Source organism: Sebastes umbrosus, chromosome 6, assembly GCF_015220745.1.
Source record: "Sebastes umbrosus isolate fSebUmb1 chromosome 6, fSebUmb1.pri, whole genome shotgun sequence".
Classification (NCBI taxonomy): Eukaryota; Metazoa; Chordata; class Actinopteri; order Perciformes; family Sebastidae; genus Sebastes; species Sebastes umbrosus.
The window spans coordinates 25,359,720-25,386,825 of record NC_051274.1 but is presented as its reverse complement, the minus strand read 5'-3'; the positions used below and the strand labels follow the sequence as shown (position 1 = coordinate 25,386,825).

General features: G+C 37.9%; 1 protein-coding gene across 2 annotated transcripts; it reads left to right on the top strand.

The window, feature by feature from the left end:
- The first annotated feature begins 656 nt into the window (after positions 1-656).
- Positions 657-27,106, top strand: nadka (NAD kinase a). Of its 2 annotated transcripts, XM_037773060.1 has the most exons (12): positions 657-919; positions 3,563-3,739; positions 8,705-8,788; positions 19,457-19,586; positions 19,760-19,868; positions 19,957-20,042; positions 20,149-20,251; positions 20,911-21,053; positions 21,502-21,601; positions 22,610-22,767; positions 23,805-23,887; positions 24,375-27,106. In XM_037773060.1, exons 2-12 carry the CDS (start codon positions 3,588-3,590, stop codon positions 24,520-24,522), a joined length of 1,296 nt encoding a protein of 431 aa, XP_037628988.1. In that variant the 5' UTR covers positions 657-919; positions 3,563-3,587; the 3' UTR covers positions 24,523-27,106. The 2 variants fall into 2 exon arrangements, with proteins under 2 accessions (XP_037628988.1, XP_037628990.1); XM_037773062.1 differs by lacking the exons at positions 657-919; positions 3,563-3,739; positions 8,705-8,788 and adding an exon at positions 14,551-14,981.

Genomic DNA, 27,106 nt, shown 5'->3' with positions numbered 1-27,106 from the left:
ATCTAAAAATTTGCAAAAATGTGCATTGAAGACTGTAAATTATCATCTAAAAATGTGCATTAAAGACTGTAAATTATAATCTAAAAAATGTGCAAAAATGTGCATTAAAGACTGTAAACTACAATATAAAAATGTGTAAAAAAAAGTGTATTGTGGACTGTGAATTATGGTATAAAAATGTGTAAAAAAAGTGCATTAAAGACTGTAAATTATAACAAAAAAAAGAAAATTGTGCAAAAAGTGCATTAAAGATTGCAAATAATAATCTAAAAAATGTGCAAAAAAGTGCATTAAAGACTGTATATAATATCAAACTGCAAAAATGTGCATTAAACACTGCAAATTAGAATATAAAAATAGGCAAAAATGTGCATTAAAGACTGCAAACTACAATATAAAAATGTGTAAAAAAAAAAGTGCATTATGGACTGTGAATTATGGTATAACAATGTGTAAAAAAAAGTGCATTAAAGACTGTAAATTATAATAAAAAAAGAAAATTGTGCAATAAAAGTGCATTAAAGACTGTAAATTACAATCTAAAAATGTGTATTCAAGACTGTAAATTATAATCTATAAACAGCTCACTAACTAAGCCTCTTAAAATTAGATCTCTTTATTATAATGTAATGCAGTTCTTTATTTCACTGTGATGCAATCAGAGAGGTTATATATCCTGACACTCCTTAGTCAAGTTGGGGTGATCTCGTCCAAGATGACGTCGTCGAGGAGAGAGCCTGTGATTGGTCGAGCCGTATCAGGAAGTGATGAGCTGACTGTTGACAGCAGCTCTCTTGCAAAGTAAGATGGTGAAACATTGATGAACTCTCTAATGAACTAATGGCCAGGCTCTGAACCTCTACGGCAGTCTGCTGCGCTACAAACAAGTGTCGTCCTCTGTGTCGTTGTGGGTTGAAAGGTATTGTTGTCCACTGAAGTGATTTATTGTACGCTTTGTATGCTAAACTAGCGACATGCCATATTAGCTCGCTAACTAGCTTAGCTTAGCTTAGTTAGCTCACTGCGTTTCCATCTGGACCATTCATCAGCTGGACCATTCATCCGCTGGACAGGCTGTGTGAGGTTCATCCGCTGGACAGGCTGTGTGAGGTTCATCCGCTGAACCATTCATCAGCTGGACCATTCATCCGCTGGACCATTCATCCGCTGGACCATTCATCCGCTGGACAGGCTGTGTGAGGTTCATCCGCTGAACAGGCTGTGTGAGGTGCTGGTGTGGTTGTTGTTGTAGCTGACATTAGACATTTGGGATATTAATAACTTACTAGGTAAAATGGATTAACTGACAATAATGCTACTTGTTTTAGTTGGCTGTATCATGATTATTGAGCTGTGTTTGTTTAGCTAGGGTTAAGCTATAGTTAACTAGTTTATCCAGCTGGCTAACCCAAGGTATAAATATAAATGTTAAAAAAAAGTGCATTGAAGACTGTACATTTTAGTCTAAAAATGTACATTAAAGATTATAAATTACAATCTAAAAATGTGCATTAAAGACTGTAAATTATAATCTAAAAATGTGCATTAAAGACTGTAAATTATAATCTCAAAATGTGCAAAAATGTGCATTAAAGACTTTAAATTATAATCTAAAAATGTGCATTAAAGATTGTAAATTATAATCTAAAAATGTGCATTAAAGATTGTAAATTATAATCTAAAAATGTGCATTAAAGACTGTAAATTATAATCTCAAAATGTGCAAAAATGTGCATTAAAGACTTTAAATTATAATCTAAAAATGTGCATTAAAGATTGTAAATTATAATCTAAAAATGTGCATTAAAGACTTTAAATTATAATCTAAAGATGTGCATTAAAGATTGTAAATTATAATCTAAAAATGTGCATTAAAGACTGTAAATTATAATCTAAAATTGTGCAAAACAGTGCATTGAAGACTGTAAATTATAATCAAGAAAATGTGCAAAAAAGTGCATTAAAGATTGTAAATTATAATCTAAAAATGTGCATTAAAGACTGTAAATTATAATCTAAAATTGTGCAAAAAAGTGCATTGAAGACTGTAAATTATAATCTAAAAATGTGCAAAAAAGTGCATTGAAGAGTGTAAATTATAATCTCAAAATGTGCAAAAATGTGCATTAAAGACTTTAAATTATAATCTAAAAATGTGCATTAAAGATTGTAAATTATAATCTAAAATTGTACAAAAAAGTGCATTGAAGACTGTAAATTATAATAAAAAAAAGTGCATTAAAGATTGTAAATTATAATCTAAAAATATGCATTAAAGATTGTAAATTATAATCTAAAAATGTGCATTAAAGACTAAATTATAATCTAAAATTGTGCAAAAAAAGTGCATTGAAGACTAAATTATAATCAAGAAAATGTGCAAAAAAGTGCATTAAAGATTGTAAATTATAATCTAAAAATGTGCATTAAAGACTTTAAATTATAATCTAAAGATGTGCATTAAAGATTGTAAATTATAATCTAAAAATGTGCATTAAAGACTGTAAATTATAATCTAAAATTGTGCAAAACAGTGCATTGAAGACTGTAAATTATAATCAAGAAAATGTGCAAAAAAGTGCATTAAAGATTGTAAATTATAATCTAAAAATGTGCATTAAAGACTGTAAATTATAATCTAAAATTGTGCAAAAAAGTGCATTGAAGACTGTAAATTATAATCTAAAAATGTGCAAAAAAGTGCATTGAAGAGTGTAAATTATAATCTCAAAATGTGCAAAAATGTGCATTAAAGACTTTAAATTATAATCTAAAAATGTGCATTAAAGATTGTAAATTATAATCTAAAATTGTACAAAAAAGTGCATTGAAGACTGTAAATTATAATCAAAAAAAGTGCATTAAAGATTGTAAATTATAATCTAAAAATATGCATTAAAGATTGTAAATTATAATCTAAAAATGTGCATTAAAGACTAAATTATAATCTAAAATTGTGCAAAAAAAGTGCATTGAAGACTAAATTATAATCAAGAAAATGTGCAAAAAAGTGCATTAAAGATTGTAAATTATAATCTAAAAAGGTGCATTAAAGACTGTAAATTATAATCTAAAAATGTGCATTAAGGACTGTGAATATTAATCTAAAAAAGCATATTAAAGACATTTTTACGAGTTCTATGGAACTCGTAAAAACCTTTATAGCACTCATTTGACATCCTAAACTTTGCTTTAGTATACGTTTAGAGTTTTTTAGATTGTTACAGACATTTCGGTCGCATTTTATTTCAACTTGATATAGAGACTAAGAAATAGTTTCAACTGATCGGTGTTGCATTCCTGTAATTTGGATATTAAAAGTTGAAAATTAGCAAAATATATGTGCGGATCGGTGGTTGGTATGTGTGCCGAATTATAGACGTGATTCTTATTTATCTATGTAGACTCCATGTAAAATAAATTTCTATAAGATGTTTGCATTTTTATTAAGCATCATGTAAATTGTTTTTTTTCCTAATTGAGTTTGGCCTAGTTGACTAATGATTGTATGCTTGTTTACATTTGACTCAAACTTTCATTAATAATTGATGTGCCTTGTCAGATTACTTGCAGCCTGGCTGTCTGAGATGGACGGTGGAGAGGAGGTGCGAGTGGAAGCAGGACCATACTGCTGCTCCACCTGGGAGGGAGGGGAGGTCGCCGGTCGCAGCCTGGCTCGACGCAACAGGAAGACCCGCAGCCTGAGCACCTCCTCAGCCGGCAGCTCCTCTGACTACAGGTAGGTGTTGCACAGGGGCCCACACATGGAACATGCTTTCTTAAGGCGATGACAACCCTGTTATTATGTTTGGAGCCAGAGGTCACAAGCACTTTAATTACATGCTACTATTCCCATCCTGTCCTGGACCTTGTATTAAACCAGCTTATTTTCTAACCAGTGTGGAAAATAGGAGCTCATAGGGTCTTACTGGAAAATGTAGAATCAGCCTGTCTCTCACTGGCCTTGTGTGAACTAATCTTTAAGCAAGCATGCCTGGATTTGCTGCATCTACATTTCTGTATTGCTGTTCATGATCTCATCTCATGTCAGCTTCACATAACATGTTTGTCTTAAGGCTTAAACAGACTTTTACACGTGAGTGAGTGGCAATTCAGAGGCCACATAAGGTCAAACTTTGTTCAGCCTGAAAGAACATGGTGTGCCCGGCCCTGATGCATACCTGTTTTAAGTTCATAGAGCACATTGCCACAACACAATAACCTGACTGAAGTACCGATATTTAAGAACGGCTGCTGTTGCTTTAGGCTGCGTGAGAAACATTTTTGAAATAGCCTTGTGGCATGATCTGCATTGCATCACCTCAGACATGTTTCCCTTCGACCATCACAGAAACGACTTCAAGAAAACAGAACGTTTGATCGCTGTGGATATTGCGACGGCTTTGTTTGTATGTTTTGGCAACCGTGATGAGGTTCAGTAAAAAAAGAAGTGAGAAGGCGTTTGCACAATTAGGACTGTCCCATTATTGATGAGGAAATGAAATGTCACTCAGAGGTTACACTTGTCCAAGATGAGGAAATACACTCCCACAGATACAGTTTTATGAGTTTCTCCTAATTTGTCAGTGATACATTTTTATGACATTTGACAGAAAGCCGTTGAGATGGATTTAGGCAAACAAACGACTGTTTAGGACTTGGAATAGGAAGGTGATGAATTTCGCTCTAGAGTTACTTGCTGATTATAGGGCAGTGACTCATCGCAGTGATGACATTAGGGAAGGGAGTTCCCTCGGCTTAAAGGTGCTGATCTAAGTTTGGTTAAATGCCAGAAAAAAAGTCACAGATGAAGACAGGCTGATCACAGGCTTCCTTTTCCTCTCAGATTTCTTTAATCATCACCCAAAAGAAGGAAAAGAAAATGAAACAGTGATTTAATCAGCATAGCATTTGGTATAGACTTCAAACTTGAGCATGTTGACATTTAATATGACTGGCCGACATGGCTGCCTTTGTAGCTGCATTTAAGGTTCTTTATTTTCTGGTGTTTCCATTAGTTGTCCCATCCCAGAAGAAAACATGTGAAGACGTCATCCTGGACTCTTGGACTCTTTTTTTCCCACAATTTACTGACATTTCATAGACAAAGATGAACAAAAAAACAAAACATCTTTAGATATATCGGTAGTGAAAATAATTGTCAGTTGGTCTCCACTAAAATGTCCCTCTGGGTCAAAAGTAATATTTAATTATCAGTTGTAAAATGCATCTCTCCACCTTGTTTCATGTGTTGCATTGACAGAGTTTCCAGGCTTGTTTGTTCTCTTGTTGAGTTGGTGAATGTGTAACCAATGTTGGCGTGAAGTCCCTCCCAAGCTTACTGTTCTTACAGGAAACACGTAATTATGCGGAAGCAAATTGCACTCAGTTAGCTGTTTAATGGGAACTTTAAAGCTAGGGTTGGTAATCTTGATAAACCAGCGAGAGATGCACTGATACCGGATCGCATATAGGGCCGATACTGATTCAAATGGCTGGATCAGGTATTGGTGACAATGGGGCCGATCTATTCAATTCAATTCTATGTTTATATACCATATACATTCTATGCTGGCATTTTGGCTATGCTGGTTTTGAGCAATTTGTTGCTGCATTAAAAAGTTCATACCTGAATTGTAATTCCTGTTAATTTTGAAGATTTTTTTTACCAAGTTGCTGATGTGCGATTTGTTATTTTAATAAATAACAATTCAGTAAATTTATATAATGTATTCATTTGATACATTTTGTTTTACACAGTTAAGAAAGCAATGTTTAAGTCAGGCCTGATGTTGCCTTACACATAAAGGAATGATCCCAGTCACTTCCACACATTGACGCATACAGCTTATTAATGACACACTGGTATCGGATCGTTACTCGGTATCGGCCGATACCCAAAGCCTAGGTATCACTATCGAAACCGAAAAAGTCGGATCGGTGCATCCCTAAAACCAGCAAGAGTACGCTAGATTTTAAAAATGATCCAACCGAAAAACTGAACCCACTGTTGCCGACTCTTTCCCAATGAAAGTACCTAGCAGCACAAGTTCCAAAAGTCGCTAAATCTAGAGAGAAAGTCACCAAATCATTCGACCCGAATAAAATGATTGGACGGGCTTATTACACTCCTGTGACAGCCACACATAGTGTTTTTTTTTATTATTATTATAGCTGTCAGGATGTAATGAGAATTTCAACAAATGATTTTGAAGAACACTACCAACCCGAGCTTTAAAGCTGCATTAAAAACATTTTGGTCGACTAATGGGAAGAAGAACACAGCACTGAACTATCTAGGATTATAAAGTTGTTTATATGTAAAGTGTTAGCAAGTGTGTTTCTGAGCTCCCGACTGATTCCAAAACAAAGAGCTAAAAAAGGCTAAAACTCTGTAGAGCAGCACAGAGCTGTGACACCCGTCACATTACACATATTAATTTCATTCAGTGTTAATAATAGGAAAATATTGATGAATGCAGCTTCAAGAACCAGTAAACAGCAGATGGTGAATTCACAGAACCAGACGGCTAAGAGGATTTGCTGGCTGAGTGATGTGACGAAGCGTGAAGGCTTCTGTAGTTAGAGGCAGTCGTCTTGTAGTGCTGCATTTTAGTCACTGACCTTTCACCCCCAGTACAATCGTATTCTTTTAATAAAGTCTACAAAGACAGGGTGTGCCAGGATTTTTCTACTCCACATGAAGCAGCGTCTGACACATCTGATGTGTTGAACTAAAATAAAACGAATTAAACTAAAATAATTGCGATAAATTATATAATTGTCTATTTCTGTTCATGTTATGAAACAATAGGAAGGTGATGAATTCGAGTTACTTGATGATTACATTGTTATGTGAATTATCTAATTAGAAAAGATGGATGGAAGCGACAACTCCAGCATAACATTCCTAAAGCTGTCAAATACACTGCTGCAGCCGTAGGGGAGGCACTACGCTATAAATCAAGAGAGTCATTATCCGCACGTCTGTCATTTTCTGGCTTTGTATAGCAACAAAATATGCTCTCATATGAGCTGAAACGGAAGAACCTGCTCAACAGCAGCAAGATTCTAGACGGTCAACATTTTTTCCTGACATGGAAAGTTTGCGCTCAGGTAGATACTTCAGTGGATGATTAAGCAAAATTCCCTTTCTAACATTGATTTTGAATTCCCTTGATTGTGCAACGATTACACAAAATGATCAGCTCAAATAATCGCGATATGGCGATTATGCAATAATAGTATTTCATGTTAATGGTTATTAACACTGTTGGGCTTTATTTCATCATTTACTGATACGTGTTCGTGCTGCAGATAGGCTAGATAGACATGTTTGTTCTTTCAAGCATTTCAAAAGGCATTATTACTATTTGCCAAGAATTGTGAAAAGTCTTGACACGGTATGACCACCGGACCCATTATTCAGCACCAAAGGTCACAAAGGACATTTATCACGTTTTAATGTTGTATGCAGTGACAAATGACTTTACTCAAGTACAATTGTGTGTGGTGACTTGACTATGACTTGCCCCAAACTGCATGTGATTATCGTAAAGTGGGTATGTCTGTAAAGAGGAGACTCGTGGGTACCCATAGAACCCATTTTCATTCACATATCTTGATGTCAGAGGTCAAGGGACCCCTTTGAAAATAGCCATGACAGTTGTTCCTCGCCAAAATTTAGCGCAAGTTTGGAGAGTTATTTAACCTCCTTCACGACAAGCTAGTATGACATGGCTGGTACCAATGGATTCATTAGGTTTTTGAGTTTCTCTTTTCTATCTTCACTCTAGCTTTAAAACTGAGCCTAAAAGTTGCGTTAATGCTTTAAAGAAATTAGTGACGTTAAAATGATTTTGCGTTAATGCGTCATTATCGCGTTAACTTTGACAACCCTAGTTATTACAGACCCGACCGTATACAAATTTGTTAAAATCAGCTCCACCTTTACCAACTGCAACATTAAAGTTAAATAATTATTATCCAGTCATGTAGAATATATTATTCTGAAACGGACCATTCTGCATGATGAGTACTTTTACTTTTGGTACTTTAAATATATTTTGATGCTCATACTTTTGTGCTTTTACTTAAGTATGATTTTGAATGCAGGGCTTTTACTGCTAACAGAGTTATTTTACTGTTGTATTGCTACTTTTACTTAAGTAAAAATATCTAAATACTTCTTCCGGCACTGGTTATATAATACATTAAATAGAGTGGTGGTTTGTCCCTGGATGACCACAAAAATGACCCACAGTTTATGAAATAATCTGCTAATGATGAATCAAATTGTGGAAATCCTTAGGCTCACGTTTTTCTCTAAACATCTCAGACAGTCATTATGTCTTCACTTCTCGTTTTTTCTTTAAAATAGAGAAATGAAAGTGGAATATATTTGATTAGACATTTTAAATAGAGGCATTTAGAAATGTAGGAATTTTAGAGATCAACTTCGACCATTCTCCAGCTCAGCTTACAATGAATGATGAGATAGTGAAAATGAATAATGCGAATGTCTCATATCACAACTGAAACAAAATTAAACTTGTACTTCTTCTTTTTACTTTTTTTAAATAGCATGCACTTTGAAGCCATTGTGTATTTCTTTAACAAATTCTCCTGGTGATATTTTGCATACTTGTCCGGCAACTTCCGCTTCTTAAACCTTAATGTTTGCCTTTGTCCTCTTCTCTTTCAGGAGGCCCCAGTCGCTTCATGGACCAAGCCCTGTGACTACATTCGGCCCAAAGGCATGCATGCTCCAGAATCCACACACAGTAATGTAAGTCAGACAGAGCAAATGCTTCTGTGTCATAAAGAGTGTTTGTATCCTTGTATTTTTTCCCCAGTCACGAGTCAGTGTACAACTTTGCATAGTAGTGTCAGTTTAGTCTGTACAGAACCAAAAACCATGAAAGCCACTTGCTGATCATGTTGAGCAAGACTCTGCAGTTTGGGGTCAGTTGGAACACTGTAAATATTTGACCTTTCTTTTTAACTAGAAACAGTAAGCTGTTAGATGGCCCTTACTTATTTGGTAAAAACTTGCCGTTTCAGCCTGAACAGCACTTTACCGACTGCCAGCAGAGGCTGTGAGAAACAAACTGCCTGTCAATTAAAGGTGCTCTATACGATATCCAGAGCATTTATATAACACTAAACAACTATTTTCTATGTAAAGATATAGAGGAGTAATGTCTACCTGAGCAGAGAATGAAGTCACTGTGTGTGTGTGTTGTAATCTAAGTATCTCACTGCTTTGTTGACATCGTCGGGCCAGCAGCTTGTGCTTTTAGTTCATGTTTGTGCATGTGAGCGTGTCCCACTGGCTAGCTCACTGACGCAATAATTGTGATAAACTATATAATTGTCTATTTCTGTTCATGTTATGAAACAATAGGAAGGTGATGAATTCGAGTTACTTGATGATTACATTGTTATGTGAATTATCTAATTAGAAAAGATGGATGGAAGCGACAACTCTAGCATAACATTCCCAAAGCTGTCAAATACACTGCTGCAGCCGTAGGGGAGGCACTACGCTATAAATCAAGAGAGTCATTATCCGCACGTCTGTCATTTTCTGGCTTTGTATAGCAACAAAATATGCTCATATGAGCTGAAACGGAAGAACCTGCTCAACAGCAGCAAGATTCTAGACGGTCAACATTTTTTCCTGACATGGAAAGTTTGCGCTCAGGTAGACGCCTCAGTGGATGATTAAGCGAATTCCCTTTCTAACATTGATTTTGAATTCCCTTGATTGTGCAACGATTACACAAAATGATCAGCTCAAATAATCGCGATATGGCGATTATGCAATAATAGTATTTCATGTTAATGGTTATTAAAACTGTTGGGCTTTATTTCATCATTTACTGATACGTGTTCGTGCTGCAGATAGGCTAGATAGACATGTTTGTCTTACAGGCATTTCTCAAGGTATTATTACTATTTGCCAAGAATTGTGAAAAGTCTTGACATGGTATGACAACCGGACCCATTATTCAGCACCAAAGGTCACAGAGAGCATTTATCACGTTTTAATGTTGTATGCAGTGCTGGAAAGTAACACATTACTTTACTCAAGTACAATTGTGTGTGCTGACTTGACTATGACTTGCCCCAAACTGCATGTGATTATCATAAAGTGGGCATGTCTGTAACGGGGAGACTCGTGGGTACCCATAGAACCCATTTTCATTCACATATCTTGAGGTCAGAGGTCAAGGGACCCCTTTTGAAAATAGCCATGACAGTTGTTCCTCGCCAAAATTTAGCGCAAGTTTGGAGAGTTATTTAACCTCCTTCACGACAAGCTAGTATGACATGGCTGGTACCAATGGATTCATTAGGTTTTTGAGTTTCTCTTTTCTATCTTCACTCTAGCTTTAAAACTGAGCCTAAAAGTTGCGTTAATGCTTTAAAGAAATTAGTAACACTGGCTAGCTCACTGACGCAGCTGTGCTCTGCTCTCATACGGCGGTTACATCTGATAACGGCGTCGCAGAAGCATAGCATCCACCCTCCAGTTCACCCCCAGGTTGATACTGTTATCTCTTTCAGCACTGTTGCCTTTGTTTTCACTGTTAGTTTTGAGCCACCAGCTCAGCTGTTGCCATGTTGAGAGTCATGCAGAAGCAATAGAAATGCTCCCAATCTGGCATTTGGCACCTTTAATGGTTTGACCATCTTTTCATGTAGCTTTAACAAATAGCTTCCTCCTTATTGAAAGTCGATGGGATGTAAAGTAATGTAACATCCATGGTGTATAAAAACAAGTATCCAACAGATCTAACCCGTTCCTTGTCGGTGCTCTGGTGCACCTGTTTGCTAAATGTTAAAAATAAACATACTATCTACTCCTTGTTAAAATTTGACTTGACCAAGAAAGAAAATTCAGTTTGGTGGGGTTCAAGTTTAACATTTGTTGTGTCCGAAATTCCATGCTAACATGCTATGTAGTAGATTTTTTTAGTATGTCCGAAAGTTTAACCTTACTATGAAACCAATAGTACATGATTTACATACTATTTAAATAAAATATTATTATAGATTTATTATATAATATATAATATAGATTTCACTTTGCTAGGTGTAATTTATTTTTTAAATTAGTTCAGACTTTATGATTCTCACAAAGTGTTGTTTTGGTCACATGAGGTTGGCATGGGTTACCATGGTTACACTTAACCGGCAAGGAGGCTCTCAGGAAGTGACGACGTTAATTGCTGCTCAGTGCGTCCGAAAAGATACATACTACTGTTTATTCACACAAAAGTATGTTGAACGATAGTACATGTATTTGTTATTTAGTGCATAGTATGAGATTTAATTTCATTACCTGGCATTACCTGAGCCATGATAGAACACCATGTTCTAACTAACCACAACACAGACATCAGCTAACCACATTAGCACAGCAGCTTAATTAAATATTGGTTTGATCATTAAATCAAGTAGCAATCCAAAATATACAGGATGTGGAAATATGAAGAAACAGCCATCAATCACACACTTCATGTTTCCTTTTGTCTTGAAGTGAACAAACATGTTCTTCTTCTTCTTGTACAAACAGGCCGCGCTGCTGAGCATCATGGTGCTAAGTTTTGTTTCTGATGAGAGTAAATCATTAAAACCCATTCTCCTTGTAACTGGTAAAGACAGCACACAGAATTGTATGGTATACTTCTCCTAAACTGGTTGTTTATGAGAAGCTTTTAACATCATGAGTCCAGTCTTCCACTTAAATTTCTTAATATCCTCTTAAGTAACTTCCGAGTTAGCAACAAAAAAAACAACTTTGCGCACCGTATGGCAACGTCACGTACATATTTATTCTTTATAGTCTTGTTTCATGTGCTTTATGGCAGCACCAATACTTCAGACATTGCTTATTGTTGTTGTGATATTTTCCATCAGCATCATAGATTTGGGTTCTTTCCAAACTTTGTGTTCTGTGGATTTGAACATTGTTTGGCAGGTTGTAATTATGCAGCTGCATCTCCATAGAAGATGCAGCATGGAAGATGTGTTCAAGCACGCTCACATGTCACATCATCCTGTCTCTTTACAAAAAATACATCTGTCAACTGCTGCCTGTCCCATCTTTGACATGATGTGATGGCAGGTTAAGTGTTTGTCAAATTAAAAAGGACTAACCTGTTGTGCCTTATTTTGGCTCTACTCCAGCACCTTGGATTTTATCTGCTGGTTGAGACAAACGTAGTTGATGGGGTTTAAAAGGTGAGGCTGTGAGATGAGGTTAATAGCTCTAGCAAAAAAACTAGTAAGTAAGACCTTGAGATTACTTTGTCATACAAAGATATTTAGTTTACTGCCATATAAGACAAATAAAATAAAATAAATATTCACATTTGAGAAGATTAATTAAACGATTATTTGATTAATTGTCCAATACAATATATCTGCAATAAACCCACGACCTTAACGAAGCTCCTAACTCTCAGCCTGTTTATGTTCAGACTGTGTATGGGACCGTCTGTACACATGCCGCATTTTTTGCGCCCTCAAATCCATTGTTGTCAATGTAGACGCACGGAAGGCGAACTCACGGTGCACAAGCGTTCCCAAGCGCTTTTTTTTCCGAGGCGCGCCGGCTGCGCCCTGGATAATAATAGTTCAACTTTTAGAACACTGCAGCGTACACCGCACGACATTTGACGAGTTAATACTACCATTTAAATTGTCCAGGTCGCTCTCGGAAAAGATCAATGAGTTTTTATTTTACCTGGTTAAATAAAGGATATATATATATATATATATATATATATATATATATCGTTTTTTGCTATGGTTTTTTGCTATATATATATATATATATATATATAGATAGATATATATATATATATATATATATATCTATCTATATATATAGATAGATATATATATATATATATATATATATATATATATCTATATCAAAATCTCAAGTACCCACTAATTTGCTTCCTGCTGCTTTCTGCTCAGATCATGGTAACTACGGTTGCTAAAGTCATAAAGCTCCGGGAATCCAACAAAAGTCAATGCAATGAGAAAAAATGCTAATACGTTAGGCTCTTTTCCGCTCTGAGTTGAATTTTTTTCACCTCGAGTTATTCAGGGTACTACTGTAAAAACGAGGGGCGTACAGAGCGGATAAACTCATTAACACAAGAGCAGCGCGCAAAACGCTTCAATCTTATTGAAAACATTACAAAAAGCCGCACCGGGCTGCTAAAACGTCCTCTGTCTGAGAGAGGTGTTGGTTCATTCTGTAGACTGATAGTTGACCTAATCACCTGGCAATATAACATAGTTTTATGATGTAATACAGTGTGTCAACACAAATTACTACAGTCATATCAGCATTATTCTGATATTCTGACACTTCACAAAGGCGTAGGTGTTTAATAGTTGCGGAACTTTTCCATTCATATTGCGTTATAGATGGCAGGTGTTCATGTTAACGTGTCCAACTTCCTTAATCTCCTTAGTGAATCAGTCAGCAGAGTTATGAAAGACTCCTGATGTTTTCCCGTTAAAGCCTTGTCAGACTGTTGGCCTTTTGACTTCCTCGGTCACATAAGTGGCTCCTGGCACTGTTTGTCTTAGGCAGCCGTAATTAAGGATTAGCTTCCTCAAAGCTGCTAGACGGGTTAAAAGTGGCAAAACCAGGCTATCTTTATTCCAAAATAAAGGTTAGGCTGTAGTGCTTTTAGGAAGATGCAGTTCCACAGAGAAATACAGTGCAAATGTACTAAGATCAAGTAAAGTAGTCACAGTTTAGAACCATCCAAACTGAACTGACTGCTTCATTCACTCTCTGTGGACGGGTGTGGTTGTGATACTGCTTTTTTGTTTGTTTGGCATTGCTTTTGTTATCAATCGTTAGAAAGCATTTGTTCAACTACATACAGAATCTCCACCCTGACACCGTAACACACCCTGAAACAAAATGACTGAAAGAGTCATTTTAGAGCCAGCCTTGGCGGGACACTGTGTTCTACATTTTTTTTACCTGCCGCGACGTTGACGTATGCGTGTTGATATAATTTCGCCCTACACTTCTTCTTTCTGCATCATCAAGCCACATTGTCTCTTCTTGGAAATGTGTCATCAAATAAAAAGGGAATTTTTCTAGCTTAGTTTATTAATTAATTGTAATTAATTAGTTTATTTATTCTTTAAGGGTGAAGTTTTGACATTGTTTCGTTTAATTAACCGCAGGATATTAAGCTTTTTTTTTTTTTATATAATAATAATGAATTACCGAATGTGATTAATTTTATACAGTAATAAAGTGTCATCCTTTGTTATTTAAGGTAATTTACGTCATTAGTAAATTAATCCTTTGACTCAAGAAGAAGAAGAATTGTTGCACATAATTGTTGGGTTAAAGTACCTGTCATTACAGTGGATATACTAGTTTGAGGAAAAGCATGTCATTGTTGTGTTTCAGTAAACACACCCGTCCAATAAGGAAAGCCCTGGAAGTAGGCGGGCTCAACACAGCAGAGTGGGCTGGACTGAGATGAAGTCAACTTTAAGATGAGTGAGAGTTGTATTTCAGCAGCAGAATACACCAGGAAGGTTTAGTGTTAATTCCTCGTTGGGACAAATATAGCCTCAGTGGAATCAGCTCGAGGACTTGTTAGCTGATCCTGGATCTGTCCACAGCGCATGGTGAGACTCTCCGCCTCTCTCAGCCTCTCAGACAGCCGGTGGCTGACTCACAGCAAGAAGTGAACCGACTCTCTGTTGCGCCAGCTGCTTTACAATGTGTAGCAATCGAGGAAGTTGTTGGAGGTAGAATGAACCGTTCTGTCAGCGCGGGCCACCGGGACAGAGCCCCGTTCTCCAGCTGATATCGACCTGAAGCAGCATCCTTGTTACATGTGTACAGCCATGAAGTTCAACCAGTGCGTACTACAGGACACTCCTGGGAGCCTCAGTGAGAACAAAGTGTGGAAATGGTGAGAGCATCTTCCTTATGTCTATCTTCACAGAGAGAATATGTTTGATAGGTGGATTATTAACTTGCACCCTCAGGCTGCTCGTAGTAATATTAAACTAATGTCATGCTTCAAAGGTTTAGACAAAATAGAGAACTATTGGCTTGAATGAATAGACCTTTATATTTGTCCTGGGTGTAAAGGGGTTGGACTGATTTGTCTTTCGGAGGCTGATATCAAGGTTTAGTCGTACTGTGTCAAGCGGTATTTGTAACACTTAAGAAGTGGCGTGTTATCACAGGCAGGCTGTTGTAACAGCATGGCCCTGTGGTGTGGACAGAGCGGGGTTGTTGAATGAAAGGGGAAGGTCAGCCTGTGGATGCTTTGAGGTGGTCGGAGGAGAAACTGTCCGTTGAATAGATCACAGCTCCGGCTTGTCCCCGCTTCGTATGCTAATCAAGTTTTGCTTTGTATCCTGTATTTGTATTTGAAACCAGGCCTGCAGAGCTTCCGTTTTGTTCTTGTTCATGGTCGGTTTAATCGGGTTCACTTAAAGGGTAGCTCCCGTATTTTTAAACCTGGACCCCATTTTTTCATGTGAAACTGACTAATAGGGGACAACAGTATGTGAAACTGATCCAGCATTGAGGGAGAGAGTTGTAAACGGCAGCCACTCACAGGCTGCTAAAAGATTAATCTAAATAGTTTTTATACATTCCTTAAATGACAGATGTTAGGATGTGGACACTCTTTATTTTTCTGCATTTACTGCAGTCAGAAGCATTACTTTAAATCCAAGGACAGATGAGACTTCAGTCTCTCTCTCACTGTTTGAACAAACATCATTATAAAAGTGGTAGCAAATCATCTGATGTCAAAATCGCGTCAGAGAAGCGATGAGGAGTTTTGTTTTGAAAAAAGATTTGTTGGTTTTTGAAAAGCTGACTTTTCAGAATGTAACGCATCACAATAGGGGCGAGATGGCCTAAATAGATGCCTGAGATTCTCCAAAAACCGCCTGGATTGCTGAGTTTCTGTCAAATACTTGACTTGGCTTGAGCTCTACTTCAGTTGCAGCAGGCACTGACAGACTTGTGATCACTATGAGCTTTAGACGTCTCCCAAGGGAACCTGACTGCATTTTAGGAAATGCAGACTAAATCCATCTTAGGTTATGAAATTGAAATGTATAGGTGACTTGTTGTGGAGCTGTCCAGGCCCCTCTGAAGTGTCTATCATTCTTTTAGGTCCGGTCTGACCTCTTTCCATTGCCGACTAGCTGTACAGCGTTGACCTGAAAATAGTTTGAATGTTGTCTGAAATTGAGGCCACATGTTGGTTGTGGGCAGTTTAGTGATAATTGGTATCGTTAATGTCCTTTTTCACGGAACACATTTTGACTCGTCACAGTAGGAAAAGCACAGCTGTAAATAATGAAACGAATGATGCCTGAATTCCATTTAACTGCTTTGACTTCAGGTTCCTGGAATCGGCATGCTGGCTCATGTCAATCTCACTGGAACACTTAAGGCAAATTAGACAATTATTGTTTAATTACACATTAAACAATAAAACAGAGCTATTTTCTATTGACGTCACTGAACTCAGCTGAAACAGATAGTTGTGTGAAATTTGACAACCAGTGGTGCGTCACCATGCATTAATGGAGTAAACACACCGATAATGACACATTTGGAAAATATTTATGTATGACACATAGACTAAATGGTGACATATGCCTTTAGTGGACACCATGCATGAAAGGGTTAATGGAAACGTATGAGTACTTGTAGCTTCAGGTGGCTCCAATGACCTCTTCTGTCTCATTTGCTGCAGACCTGTCCTCACAGCGCTGAATCAGCAATATGTTAATGTTTATTTGTATATTTACTCACAAAAGAAGGTCAAACAGAGGAAACTAAACCGTAAACAATACATGTGTAGGAGGGAAGAGTTAATAGGGAAGCATGAGTAGGCCATCACGCATGAAAGCAGGCTTTACATGCATCATCACATTGTGAACTATGAGGTAGTTGCTAATGAAAACACAGTCGTATGTTGGAAAACAATTTGAGTATTAATTTCTATATGTTGGATTGAACATCAGTACACGGAGATCGTGTGAGCAAGAAGCATGAAACACAAATGCTGACCTACTGTATGTTAGCAAAGTAACACTACTTTCGCTCTCGCGTGCCGATCTCTTACATTTGTGCTTCTTTTTTAGGCATGATGATTTGATCGTTAGCGTAACTTTGTCTTCTTCTCCTTCTTCTTCTTCATCGGGATTTACCGATCCAATACCAGTGTTTAATTAATAAGCTGTATGCCTCACTGTGTGGAAGTGACATGGATCATTTTTTTTATGTGTGAGGCTTGACTTAAACATTGCTTTCTTAATTTAAAACGTCAAACAAAATGTAACCAATAACTACATTTACTAAATAGTTATTTATTATTCAAATAATAAATTGTACACCAGCAACTTGATAAAAAAATCTAAACTATTAACAGGAAATACAATTCAAGTGTAAATCTTTTTAATTCTTCTTTTTCTTCTTTTTCTTCTGTTATATTTCTGGTAGATGCCGGTACAGTAGCCACTCTGTGTGGTACGGTGGAAAATATTCCTCTGGTTTTTGATTGGACAAAGAAACAGGAACAGGACATGCTATGATTTTGCTTTCTTATGTTATTTGTTGGGACTGAATAGTTTTGTGTGTGTGATGTGTATTTGAATCACTTGTCTCTAGTGACTATGATTAGTGTGATAGAGGGTTTGCAGGTGTTTATTCCAAACACTGATGTGTTCTCCTGGTCGGGTCCTCAGATGGGGAGAACACCTGCAGGGTGGATTGTATTACTGAGAACGGTGTCTGATCATTTTAATATTTACGGTAGTAGATAATAGGACACATGTGCGGCCGGTGTTGACACACTGCTGAAATCTGTCCGGCCGAGCAGAGATATCGGAGCTAAACAGTACAGTAAATCACCATTAAAAGGCTAATGGGAGCTGGTATTCACGGTAAAACAGACATGACATTAATGCAGCAAATTGGTATCTGGTATTCCATGACCAGAGGGAAAAAGTGTGGAGTGGAACTAAAGCTGAATGTTAGGTTTATGTTTTCTGATATAATGAAATCCTTCTGGAATCATCTCCTAATTTTCTCTTTTAGTCTCAGTGGCTTCAGTTTCAACCCCGGGGCAGTTCAGATTTTCATGCCGCATGTTAATTTAATAATTTTTATGTTGTGTTTTTCCTCCGGGTTCATCCTCGCCACTCGTGGCCCTTCGCATGTAATCTGAGAATGCACTTTGGTTTTAAGAGCTGACTTTTTGAGAGATTTTTTGACCTTTTCGCTCTCTCAAAACACCACTCCCACATTCTTATCGTGCCCTTCTCACAGTTTTGTTTTTCTAAATATTTTTGCATTGTGCCAATAATGAAACTGACTCTCTGTGAGGGGTTGAGATGAGATGGAAGCCCTGCAGACAACACACAGGTGTTAGCAGTATGTTTAAGCTGGTGACTCTGATTGGAAAGGTACTGAGCAGTCCTGGTTATGATGAACAGTAGGATGTAGGGGTGGGAATCAACAGAGACCCCTTGATACGATATTATCACAATACATAAGTCACGATACGATCTTATTGCTATTTTAAACATTTTGTGATATGCTGAGTATTGCAGTGAGATATATTTAAATTTATTACCTTTTTTTCAACTGCAAATTATGCATCTTGTCAACATCTGTTTTATTTAATAAGATACAGTTTTCACTTTGTTTATCTCAAAGTTTTCATTCAAATATCTCGAGGTCCGAGGTCAAGGGACCCCTTTTGAAAATGGCCGTGAGCGTTATTTAGCGATCTTTCTGACACGCTAACATGACATGGTTGGTACCAATCGATTCCTTAGGTTTTCTAGTTTGATATGATACCAGAACAGCGGCTGTCGGATTGTTAAGAGGTTAATAAACGATCTAGAGTTGTTCCGATACCAATACCAGTATCGGAAATGCGTCTGATACTGCTCAAAATTCGGTATTGGGTATCGGCGAGTACGCCAGTCTATGCACCAGTCAGATACCGTAATTTATTAACCCAGAAAAAAATGAATTTGTTTAACTGGAAATCAATTCTTCTTGGCCGCAAAATTTGTTTTGTCACGCTAGTGTCGGATTAGTACTCGGAGCCGGTTGATACTGCAAGTTGAGGTATCGGGAAGGAAGAAATGTTATCGGAACATCTCTAAAACGGTCGATACTTGACTTCTGTGTATTGATACAATATTGCCATGCAAAATACTGCGATACTATGCTGCATCGATTTTTTTTCCCCCACCCCCAGTAGGATGCTTCAGTTAGTTAACAGATCCCACATCAGCCACAATCTGAGATTCAGCACTCAGGTCTATACTGACGGGGGAATCCTTATCAAGTGAAGTCTGTTTTGCCCTCCTGAGGTTCAAGTTGTGTTTGTGTTTTCAGGCACATTCAGGACCCCGCCAGCCAGAGGCTAACATGGAACAAGCCACCAAAAAGTGTCCTTGTCATCAAGAAGATACGAGATGCCAGTCTGCTTCAGCCCTTCAAAGAGCTCTGCATGTTCCTCACCGAGGTAGGACCACGTATTCACTGACGTATTCACTGACACTACTGTACTGACTGTGGTGGGGCGCCCTTTAACAATTGGCGTAATTGTGAAACCACCGTGGTTGTGACTTTTATTCAAAGTCACTGCTGTCTCAGTTGCTAATCTTGTGTTTTTTTTGTGTGTTGTTGTTGTTGTAGGTGAAAGACATGATTGTGTATGTGGAAAACAAAGTTCTGGAGGACCCCGCCATTTCAGACGATGAAAACTTTGGGGCCATTACTAAGAAATTCTGCACTTTCAGAGATGGTATGAAAACCAACTTTGCTTTGATTTATGCATACTGTATATAAAAGAAAACTTTCAGGATCTTAGATATTGTTTTTATATTTTTCAGATCTTGATGACATCTCCAATCGCGTAGACTTCATCATCTGTCTTGGTGGAGATGGAACTTTGCTGTATGCATCTTCGCTCTTCCAGGTATTCATCCAGATGTTCCTACTGTCACTTTAAAAACAGCCTTTGTGTGTTTTTACATTTCCTGGTATGATACAACAGTCCTCTCTTTCCTTTGTGTATTTTGTAGGAGAGCGTTCCACCAGTTATGGCCTTCCACCTGGGCTCCTTGGGTTTCCTGACACCTTTTAAATTTGAAACCTACCAGTCTCAGGTTAACCAAATTATCGAAGGTACTGCCTGTTCTCTAACCTGTCTGTCAGCGTCTGTATGTCTAGAACATAGACACTCCTGTTCTGTTTGCAAAGCATGTGTTGTGGTCCAGTCTTCATTACGGCTGTCAATCTATTAAAACAGGTAATCTTATCTGTTCAAAATGTACCTTAAAGGGAGATTTGTCAAGTATTTAATACTCTTATCAACATGGGAGTGGACAAAATATACTTGCTTTATGCAAATATATGTATATATGTATTATTGGAAATCAATTAACAACACAAATCAATGACAAATATTGTCCAGAAACCCTCACAGGTACTGCATTTAGCATAAAGAATATGTTCAAATCATAACATGGCAAACTGCAGCCCAACAGGCAACAACAGCTGTCAGTGTGTCAGTGTGCTGACTTGACTATGACTTGCCCCAAACTGCATGTGATTATCATAAAGTGGGCATGTCTGCAAAGGGGAGACTCGTGGGTACCCATAGAACCCATTTTCATTCACATATCTTGAGGTCAGAGGTCAAGGAACCCCTTTGAAAATGGCCACACCAGTTTTTCCAAAATGTAGCGCAAGTTTGGAGCGTTATTTAGCCTCCTAAACTTTGACAGCCTTAGTTTTCATATATAAAAGACACTCATTCGTGTATGTATTGTGTGTGTATATAGGTAATGCTGCCATCGTCCTACGAAGTCGCTTGAAAGTCCGGGTGCTTAAAGAGAACTGGGAGAAGAAGGCCAGAGTGGACGGAAAGGGCATCATCCTCACTAATGGGGAAATGGAAAGCAGCCGGAAATCAGTGCAGCATCAGGTACCGTCTCTCTGCAGCTTAAACCAGTTCTTTTAAAAAACATAAAAAAAAGAAAAAACATTTATAGCTTTTGCCAGCATTCAATTTTCTCACCCTGCGTGCCAAGATGCAAATAGCACACTGTCAGTTCATGTTAGGTGATTTACACACCAGCCCTAGCAGATGATTGGCTCTGGTTCTCCAAAACCAGCAAAGACGTAAATATATATCAACTGTTACCATGGTAGCAGCCAGCGGTCTTGTTAAAGAACCACATGAACACTGTCATCAGTTCTATAACAAGAAATGTAGCTCTGCCTGCAGGGTTAATAGTCTTTGACAGGTTGTTTATGGACCAAAATCCCGTAATGTTGGGTGTGTCCGGTCTAGCGCAGACTAAATTGTTAGTGACATGTCAGGTAGAGTCAACTTTATGACAAACTGGTTAACATGTGACTGTGTGTCTCAGGTACTGAACGAGGTGGTGGTGGACAGAGGACCCTCCTCATATCTCTCCAATGTCGACCTCTTCCTGGATGGACACCTCATCACCACAGTGCAGGGAGACGGTGAGACGACAGATGATCTGTGTTGATGTTCAGCGCTGTGGGAAAATGATTATTTATTTTATTTAAACAGGAAGTCCCTTGAGATTAAAATCTCTTTTTCGAGGGAGACCTGGCCAAGATAACACGTCATTACAATGCTACAAAAAAATATAAAATAAAACATGTTACAAACAGACAAGGGACAACAAATACATAATACAAAATCCAGGTTAGGAATTAGCAATTGCCTCTCCTAAGTTACATCGTTTTTTATCAGAGCTTTGAACTCTAGTTTACTACTAGTTTTAGCCGTACCACCACCAGCATTTAACAAGTCCAGAGTCAGAGAGTGCAGAGACATGCTGTAAATCAGATCAGTGTTGTGTGGTGGTAAAGCTGCCACGTGTTCACACTTCCACAGCTGAGTGGTATTTAACACTCTCTGAGGAAACCAGTCTGACAGGTTAAACAAGACGGTGTGTTGTTAGTCTCCTCACCTCTGGCCTCTCTTCACATCCCAGCAAGCAGCAGCAAGCATCTAGACATTACCGGTCTGTGAGAGAGGGCTTTCATTCAAAATACAATATATATATATAGAAAAATTGTAGCTTGACACTACAGCAAAATATTCAAAGAATATAAAAGATTACCTTTTTGAATATGAATCATTTATATCATGTCATGTGTTTGAGATTCTTTGTTCTGCACAGAGAGACTGCAGGTTGCATGAGGTTCATTCAGCTGAATAATCACACATTCAAATGCAGTCAAAACTGCATGTAACAATTTAACTCACATGGGGGGTTAAATTGAATATTTACATGTAATATACAGATAATCCACCATATGAGTTAAAAGGCAGGTATATTATTATTATTATTATTATTATTATTATTATTATTATTATTATTCCCCAAACCCTTCTAAAAACTTTTTCCCACATGACCTCACTATTGAGGTACAGTATTTGTGTTTTAGAAGTGATATCATGCCTTAATTCACTGTGCATGTGTCTCTGTGTCCTCTCAGGTGTGATAGTATCTACACCTACAGGAAGTACGGCGTACGCAGTGGCAGCAGGAGCTTCCATGATCCATCCAAACGTCCCAGCCATCATGATCACCCCCATCTGCCCACACTCGCTCTCCTTCAGACCCATCGTGGTGCCTGCCGGGGTGGAGCTCAAGGTATTTACCCTGACTGAGTCAGTTGAGGAAGTTGTTTGGTTTTCACTGGCTGAGTCAGTTGAGGAAGTGGTTTGGTTTGATTTGGTTTGGTTTGGTTTGCAGTAACTGATCAAAAGTCAAGTTATTTCCCATAACTGGTGCATATGATTTAGCATAGGATAGAAATAGGATTTGAATTATTTGGAGTTTGACTGTATTTTATTAGGGATGTCACGATACCAAAAATATAGTAGTCGATACCAATACCAGTGAAATTCCACGATTCTCAATACTAATTCAATACCACGGTAAAAAACAAAAGTAAAATCCCATGTACTTCAACATCCACTCCTTTATTACGTTTTTTTGTTAGGAAGTTAAACAGGTCATAATTCCCTGTCTATTATCTATTTTATATTTCTGTGAAAACATCTCCTTCAAACAACTGAATTTATTCAAGTTTCTTGCCAAAAACTACATTTTACAAGATTACATTTGAACACATCATGATAACGTTAGAATTTACCTTCGCCCAATACATATTTTTAATAAATAATCTGAATCCACCACAATGAATGGCTCCTCCTGTGTTGAAATTGGCAGGAGGAGAGCTGGTTAACGTTCGCTGTTAGCAGCCTGTAAGCAGCACAGTCCTGCACGGAGCCGACGGCTAACGTTAACCAGCTTCGTTGTGCCGATTTCACCTCAGATTTGTTGTTCACAATGTAGCATCATCGGGGAAAAAATAGGGATGCGACGATAGTGAGTTTTAGAAGTATTGGTTCTAGTGACATCCCTAATTTCTTTAATCAACAGTCGTGTGTGTCCTAAGAGAGACAGGCACGTTTTACACCCCAAATAATAATAGAAAAAGACCATATTTTGTTAGAGGGAAATGAAACTGACTGGTGGGTATAGTTCCGTAAAAGTGATTAAAGAATGAGTACATTTCATTTCATTGAGGGGGAAAAACACATTTTCTCACCTTTAACTGAAAAAACAAAACAAACCCGGTTCTCTCTGTGACTTTTCTGCACTCTTTCCTTGTCGTTTTATAGATAATGCTGTCACGTGACGCCAGAAACACAGCCTGGGTGTCATTTGATGGAAGAAAGAGACAAGAGATCTGCCACGGAGACAGGTTAGTCCGCATACCGAGCTGGTCATGCCACCTCAGCTACGCAAACAGCAGACAGACAATAAGAGAGTGAGCGACGCTGAGTAAATGAAGCAAAACAAAAGCCCAGAGCCTCCGTAATGGATAATAAGGTTAACTCTCCCAGCAGCTGCCTCGACACTGACCGGCTTTGTTACGTAACCTTATCAACCCTGCTTAGTGGGCTTGAGGCCAGGAGTGTCCTTAGGGTCAGGTCCAGGTTCTTCCTTTTATGTAACTCATCTAGAGATAATCACCTTCCTGGTACTTGAAATGAGCTGCCAGTCATCTGTGTCGCTGAAGCAGACAAAAACAAATAACCAGTGTTGCTTCAGAAGGAAGGAGCATTACTGCATATGATGTCGACACCTCCTCTTTTGTCTTCATGATTGCACGTACCTGGACTTTTTCCTTCCTCATTCAGCCTGCAGCGATTGTGACACACAACCTATTCTCATTTTTTTTCTTCCAGTATTACCATCACCACTTCCTGCTTCCCCGTTCCTTCCATCTGTTTCCGGGACCCGGTCAATGATTGGTTCGAGAGCCTGGCTCAGTGTTTGCACTGGAACGTGAGGAAGAAGCAGAACTACCTCAGCTCGGAGGACGAGGAGTTCTGAGACGCGAGGTATCTTTAAAGGTCTTCTCCAAAGTCTCAAGGACTCCTTCGTCTTGGTTTTAGCTCAACCATGCTCAATGCCGTTTTGTCTTTTATCGATAGGTCTCACCAAACTCCATTCAAATATACACGTTTTAAAATAGTTCCATAGTAAAATTCCAAGTATTGGGCCAAACGGCACTTTTGCTGCGGTCCTCCATGTTGCATTTTGGAGGAATAAGAGGCAAACTATGGAACCCCCAGCAAAGCAATGCAGTAGTAACCTACCTATGTTTGTATGTTATAGGTTTGCAGCATTAATAAGGAGTCTGTAGAATACCCCAGAAGATATTATGTCTAATGTGTAGTCCCGTTAAAATTGTGGATTTTTGAATGGAGTTTGGCCCCACTGATGGTCCAGGATTGTCCCTGTGTGTGTTTTTCCTTCTGTATACTGGACAAACTGGCCTTTTGAAGTAAAAATGAAGTTTGTAGAGCTAATTATTGACTAGTAATCAGAAGGAAATGCAGAGCTTGGGATGAACTTGGACTAAAACTCTAATGGTCAGTCGCAGATGGCAGTTATTGCAATATTCTTGATGGTCTGTTTTTAGCACTTTTTAGTCTTTAAGACAGACTACAGGGACACATCTACTATTTTATAAACAACAAACTTTCACTAGAGGTAAAGGATCAGTTGCACTTTTCTGGAAAATTCTAAAAATATCTGTTTATCAAATCAGGAAAAACTGATGTAATGTCATGAATGAATGACAAATGTTGTCTTGCGCCTGGGCCACAGCGTGACCAGCGCGTTTGCGTCGCGGGACCTCTTCCTTTTTATTTTGGCGGCCATGTTAAGAGTTAGAGCATTCGAGGTCTCGCCTATTTTGTCCGTGTGCGGTTCACAGCAAAGATAGACGGTGAACGGGATCTTTTGACCATATATTGAAGTCATGCCAGCAACATTACTACAGTTTCAAAGTCTATATCTGCAGAATATGTCACAAAAAAAGTAAATATACATTTTTAACTCAACACTTCCTGTTTCCGTTTCAAAATAAAAAACCCTAGCGCCTTTTCTGTATACAGAATCCCTTCATTTGTGAACACTAGGCTTTTATTCTGAAATATATGCAGGACAGTGTTGTAGAAAATGCAGTGACTTGCACAGCTCCGTGAATTAATAAGAGTAACTGCTTTTAATCGTGGATTATTATTCACGAATTAACACACGCTTCTTAAACTTTTTCTGTCTAAAATAAACAAAAATGACATTTATTATTAAATTAAATGGCCATTATGAAAGGCAAACTTAATGTAGAAAGAACGCCGTCTGTTTGGACACCACACGAATGAGAGACGCAGTAGTTAAGCGAGGTAGCCATCACACGCCACTCACGCAGGCAGCGTGGCCCGGCCGTTACACAATCTTTAGGTCATCCTGCGGAAGAGCAGATTTACAGAACATCTACTTGGCTATAGTGGCCCAACTGTACAGACTGTGCCTTAAACACTGGTATCATTAATGTATAGAAATATTATTTTTCAAGGTTTACATCATAGCGATGATGTAATCACTCACTTTCACAATTCGCATTTCTTTTTTTTTCGACCTTTCAAAAGCACGGCTATCGTCTCTGTTCTTCAGTCATGTAGTCGACGCGTTGGACGACATGTCAAGAGTGCGAGGAGGTGATGATCATTCCAGATAATTATTCTTCAGTGTCTTTTTAAAGTCTGTTTTTTAAAATGCCGTCTAAGCCATAGCTGAACTCGGTGTAGGTTTTATAGACCAACGTCTGTGGGTGATTTACTGGTTTGTGTGCTCGGTGTATGTTGAGAAATTGATTTTTTTCAGACTTCGGTCAGTTTAAGTCTGCCATGGTGCAGTCTTTAAGGTGTCCTACCTTACTTATCTGTTCACATATAATATCTAGATGTTAATATATACATTATAAATTGGCTCGACAAATTGTGCCAGGGTGAAAAGAACACGAATGATGGTTGTAAATCAAGTGGACCAACTGAGCTCTAAAAGGCAATCATTCCTTTAAGTATGTGTATATATGTGATGCTTGAATAAGATGTATTTTGTAAAGACTATATGTTTATTAACCCGTTTACAATGTATCATTGCTGAAAATAAATCTATTTGGTACTTTTTTACATTAATAAGTTCTTTGGTTAATTATTTTTATTATTGTTCTGATTCTCCAACTCAGTTTTTCAACAGCTTGTATTTGGTCAGAAGTACTTGTACTTGTACATTCAAGTAGAGCCAAAACTTATTCAAAATGCATTCCAGGACAACTTGATCCATGTTGGAAACAAACTGACACATGGATTTAAGATCAATCCATGTGTCAAAACAGGTATAGTTTGTTTCCAATGTTGGTCTGAGCTGTGAAGTCCCAGTAAACCACAGTTCTGCAAAAAAAAAGCCCTGACTTCTCTTTTCTATGAAGCATTGTCAGCTCTTCTCTCAAAGTGCTTTTCACTTTTGTAAACTCTGACTTTTGTATCGGTAAGTTTGTTAATGTTACTAATATGAATCCTACTATTTTTTTTCCCAGAGAACTTTAATAAACGGAGAGAAAATTTAA

Coding starts and splice junctions, on each gene's coding strand:
- nadka (XM_037773060.1), top strand. CDS start 3,588: ATGGACGGTGGAGAGGAGGTGCGAGTGGAAGCAGGACCATACTGCTGC. Junction 22,768..23,804: donor CTGCCGGGGTGGAGCTCAAG/GTATTTACCCTG, acceptor GTCGTTTTATAG/ATAATGCTGTCACGTGACGC. Junction 23,888..24,374: donor GAGATCTGCCACGGAGACAG/GTTAGTCCGCAT, acceptor TTTTTCTTCCAG/TATTACCATCACCACTTCCT.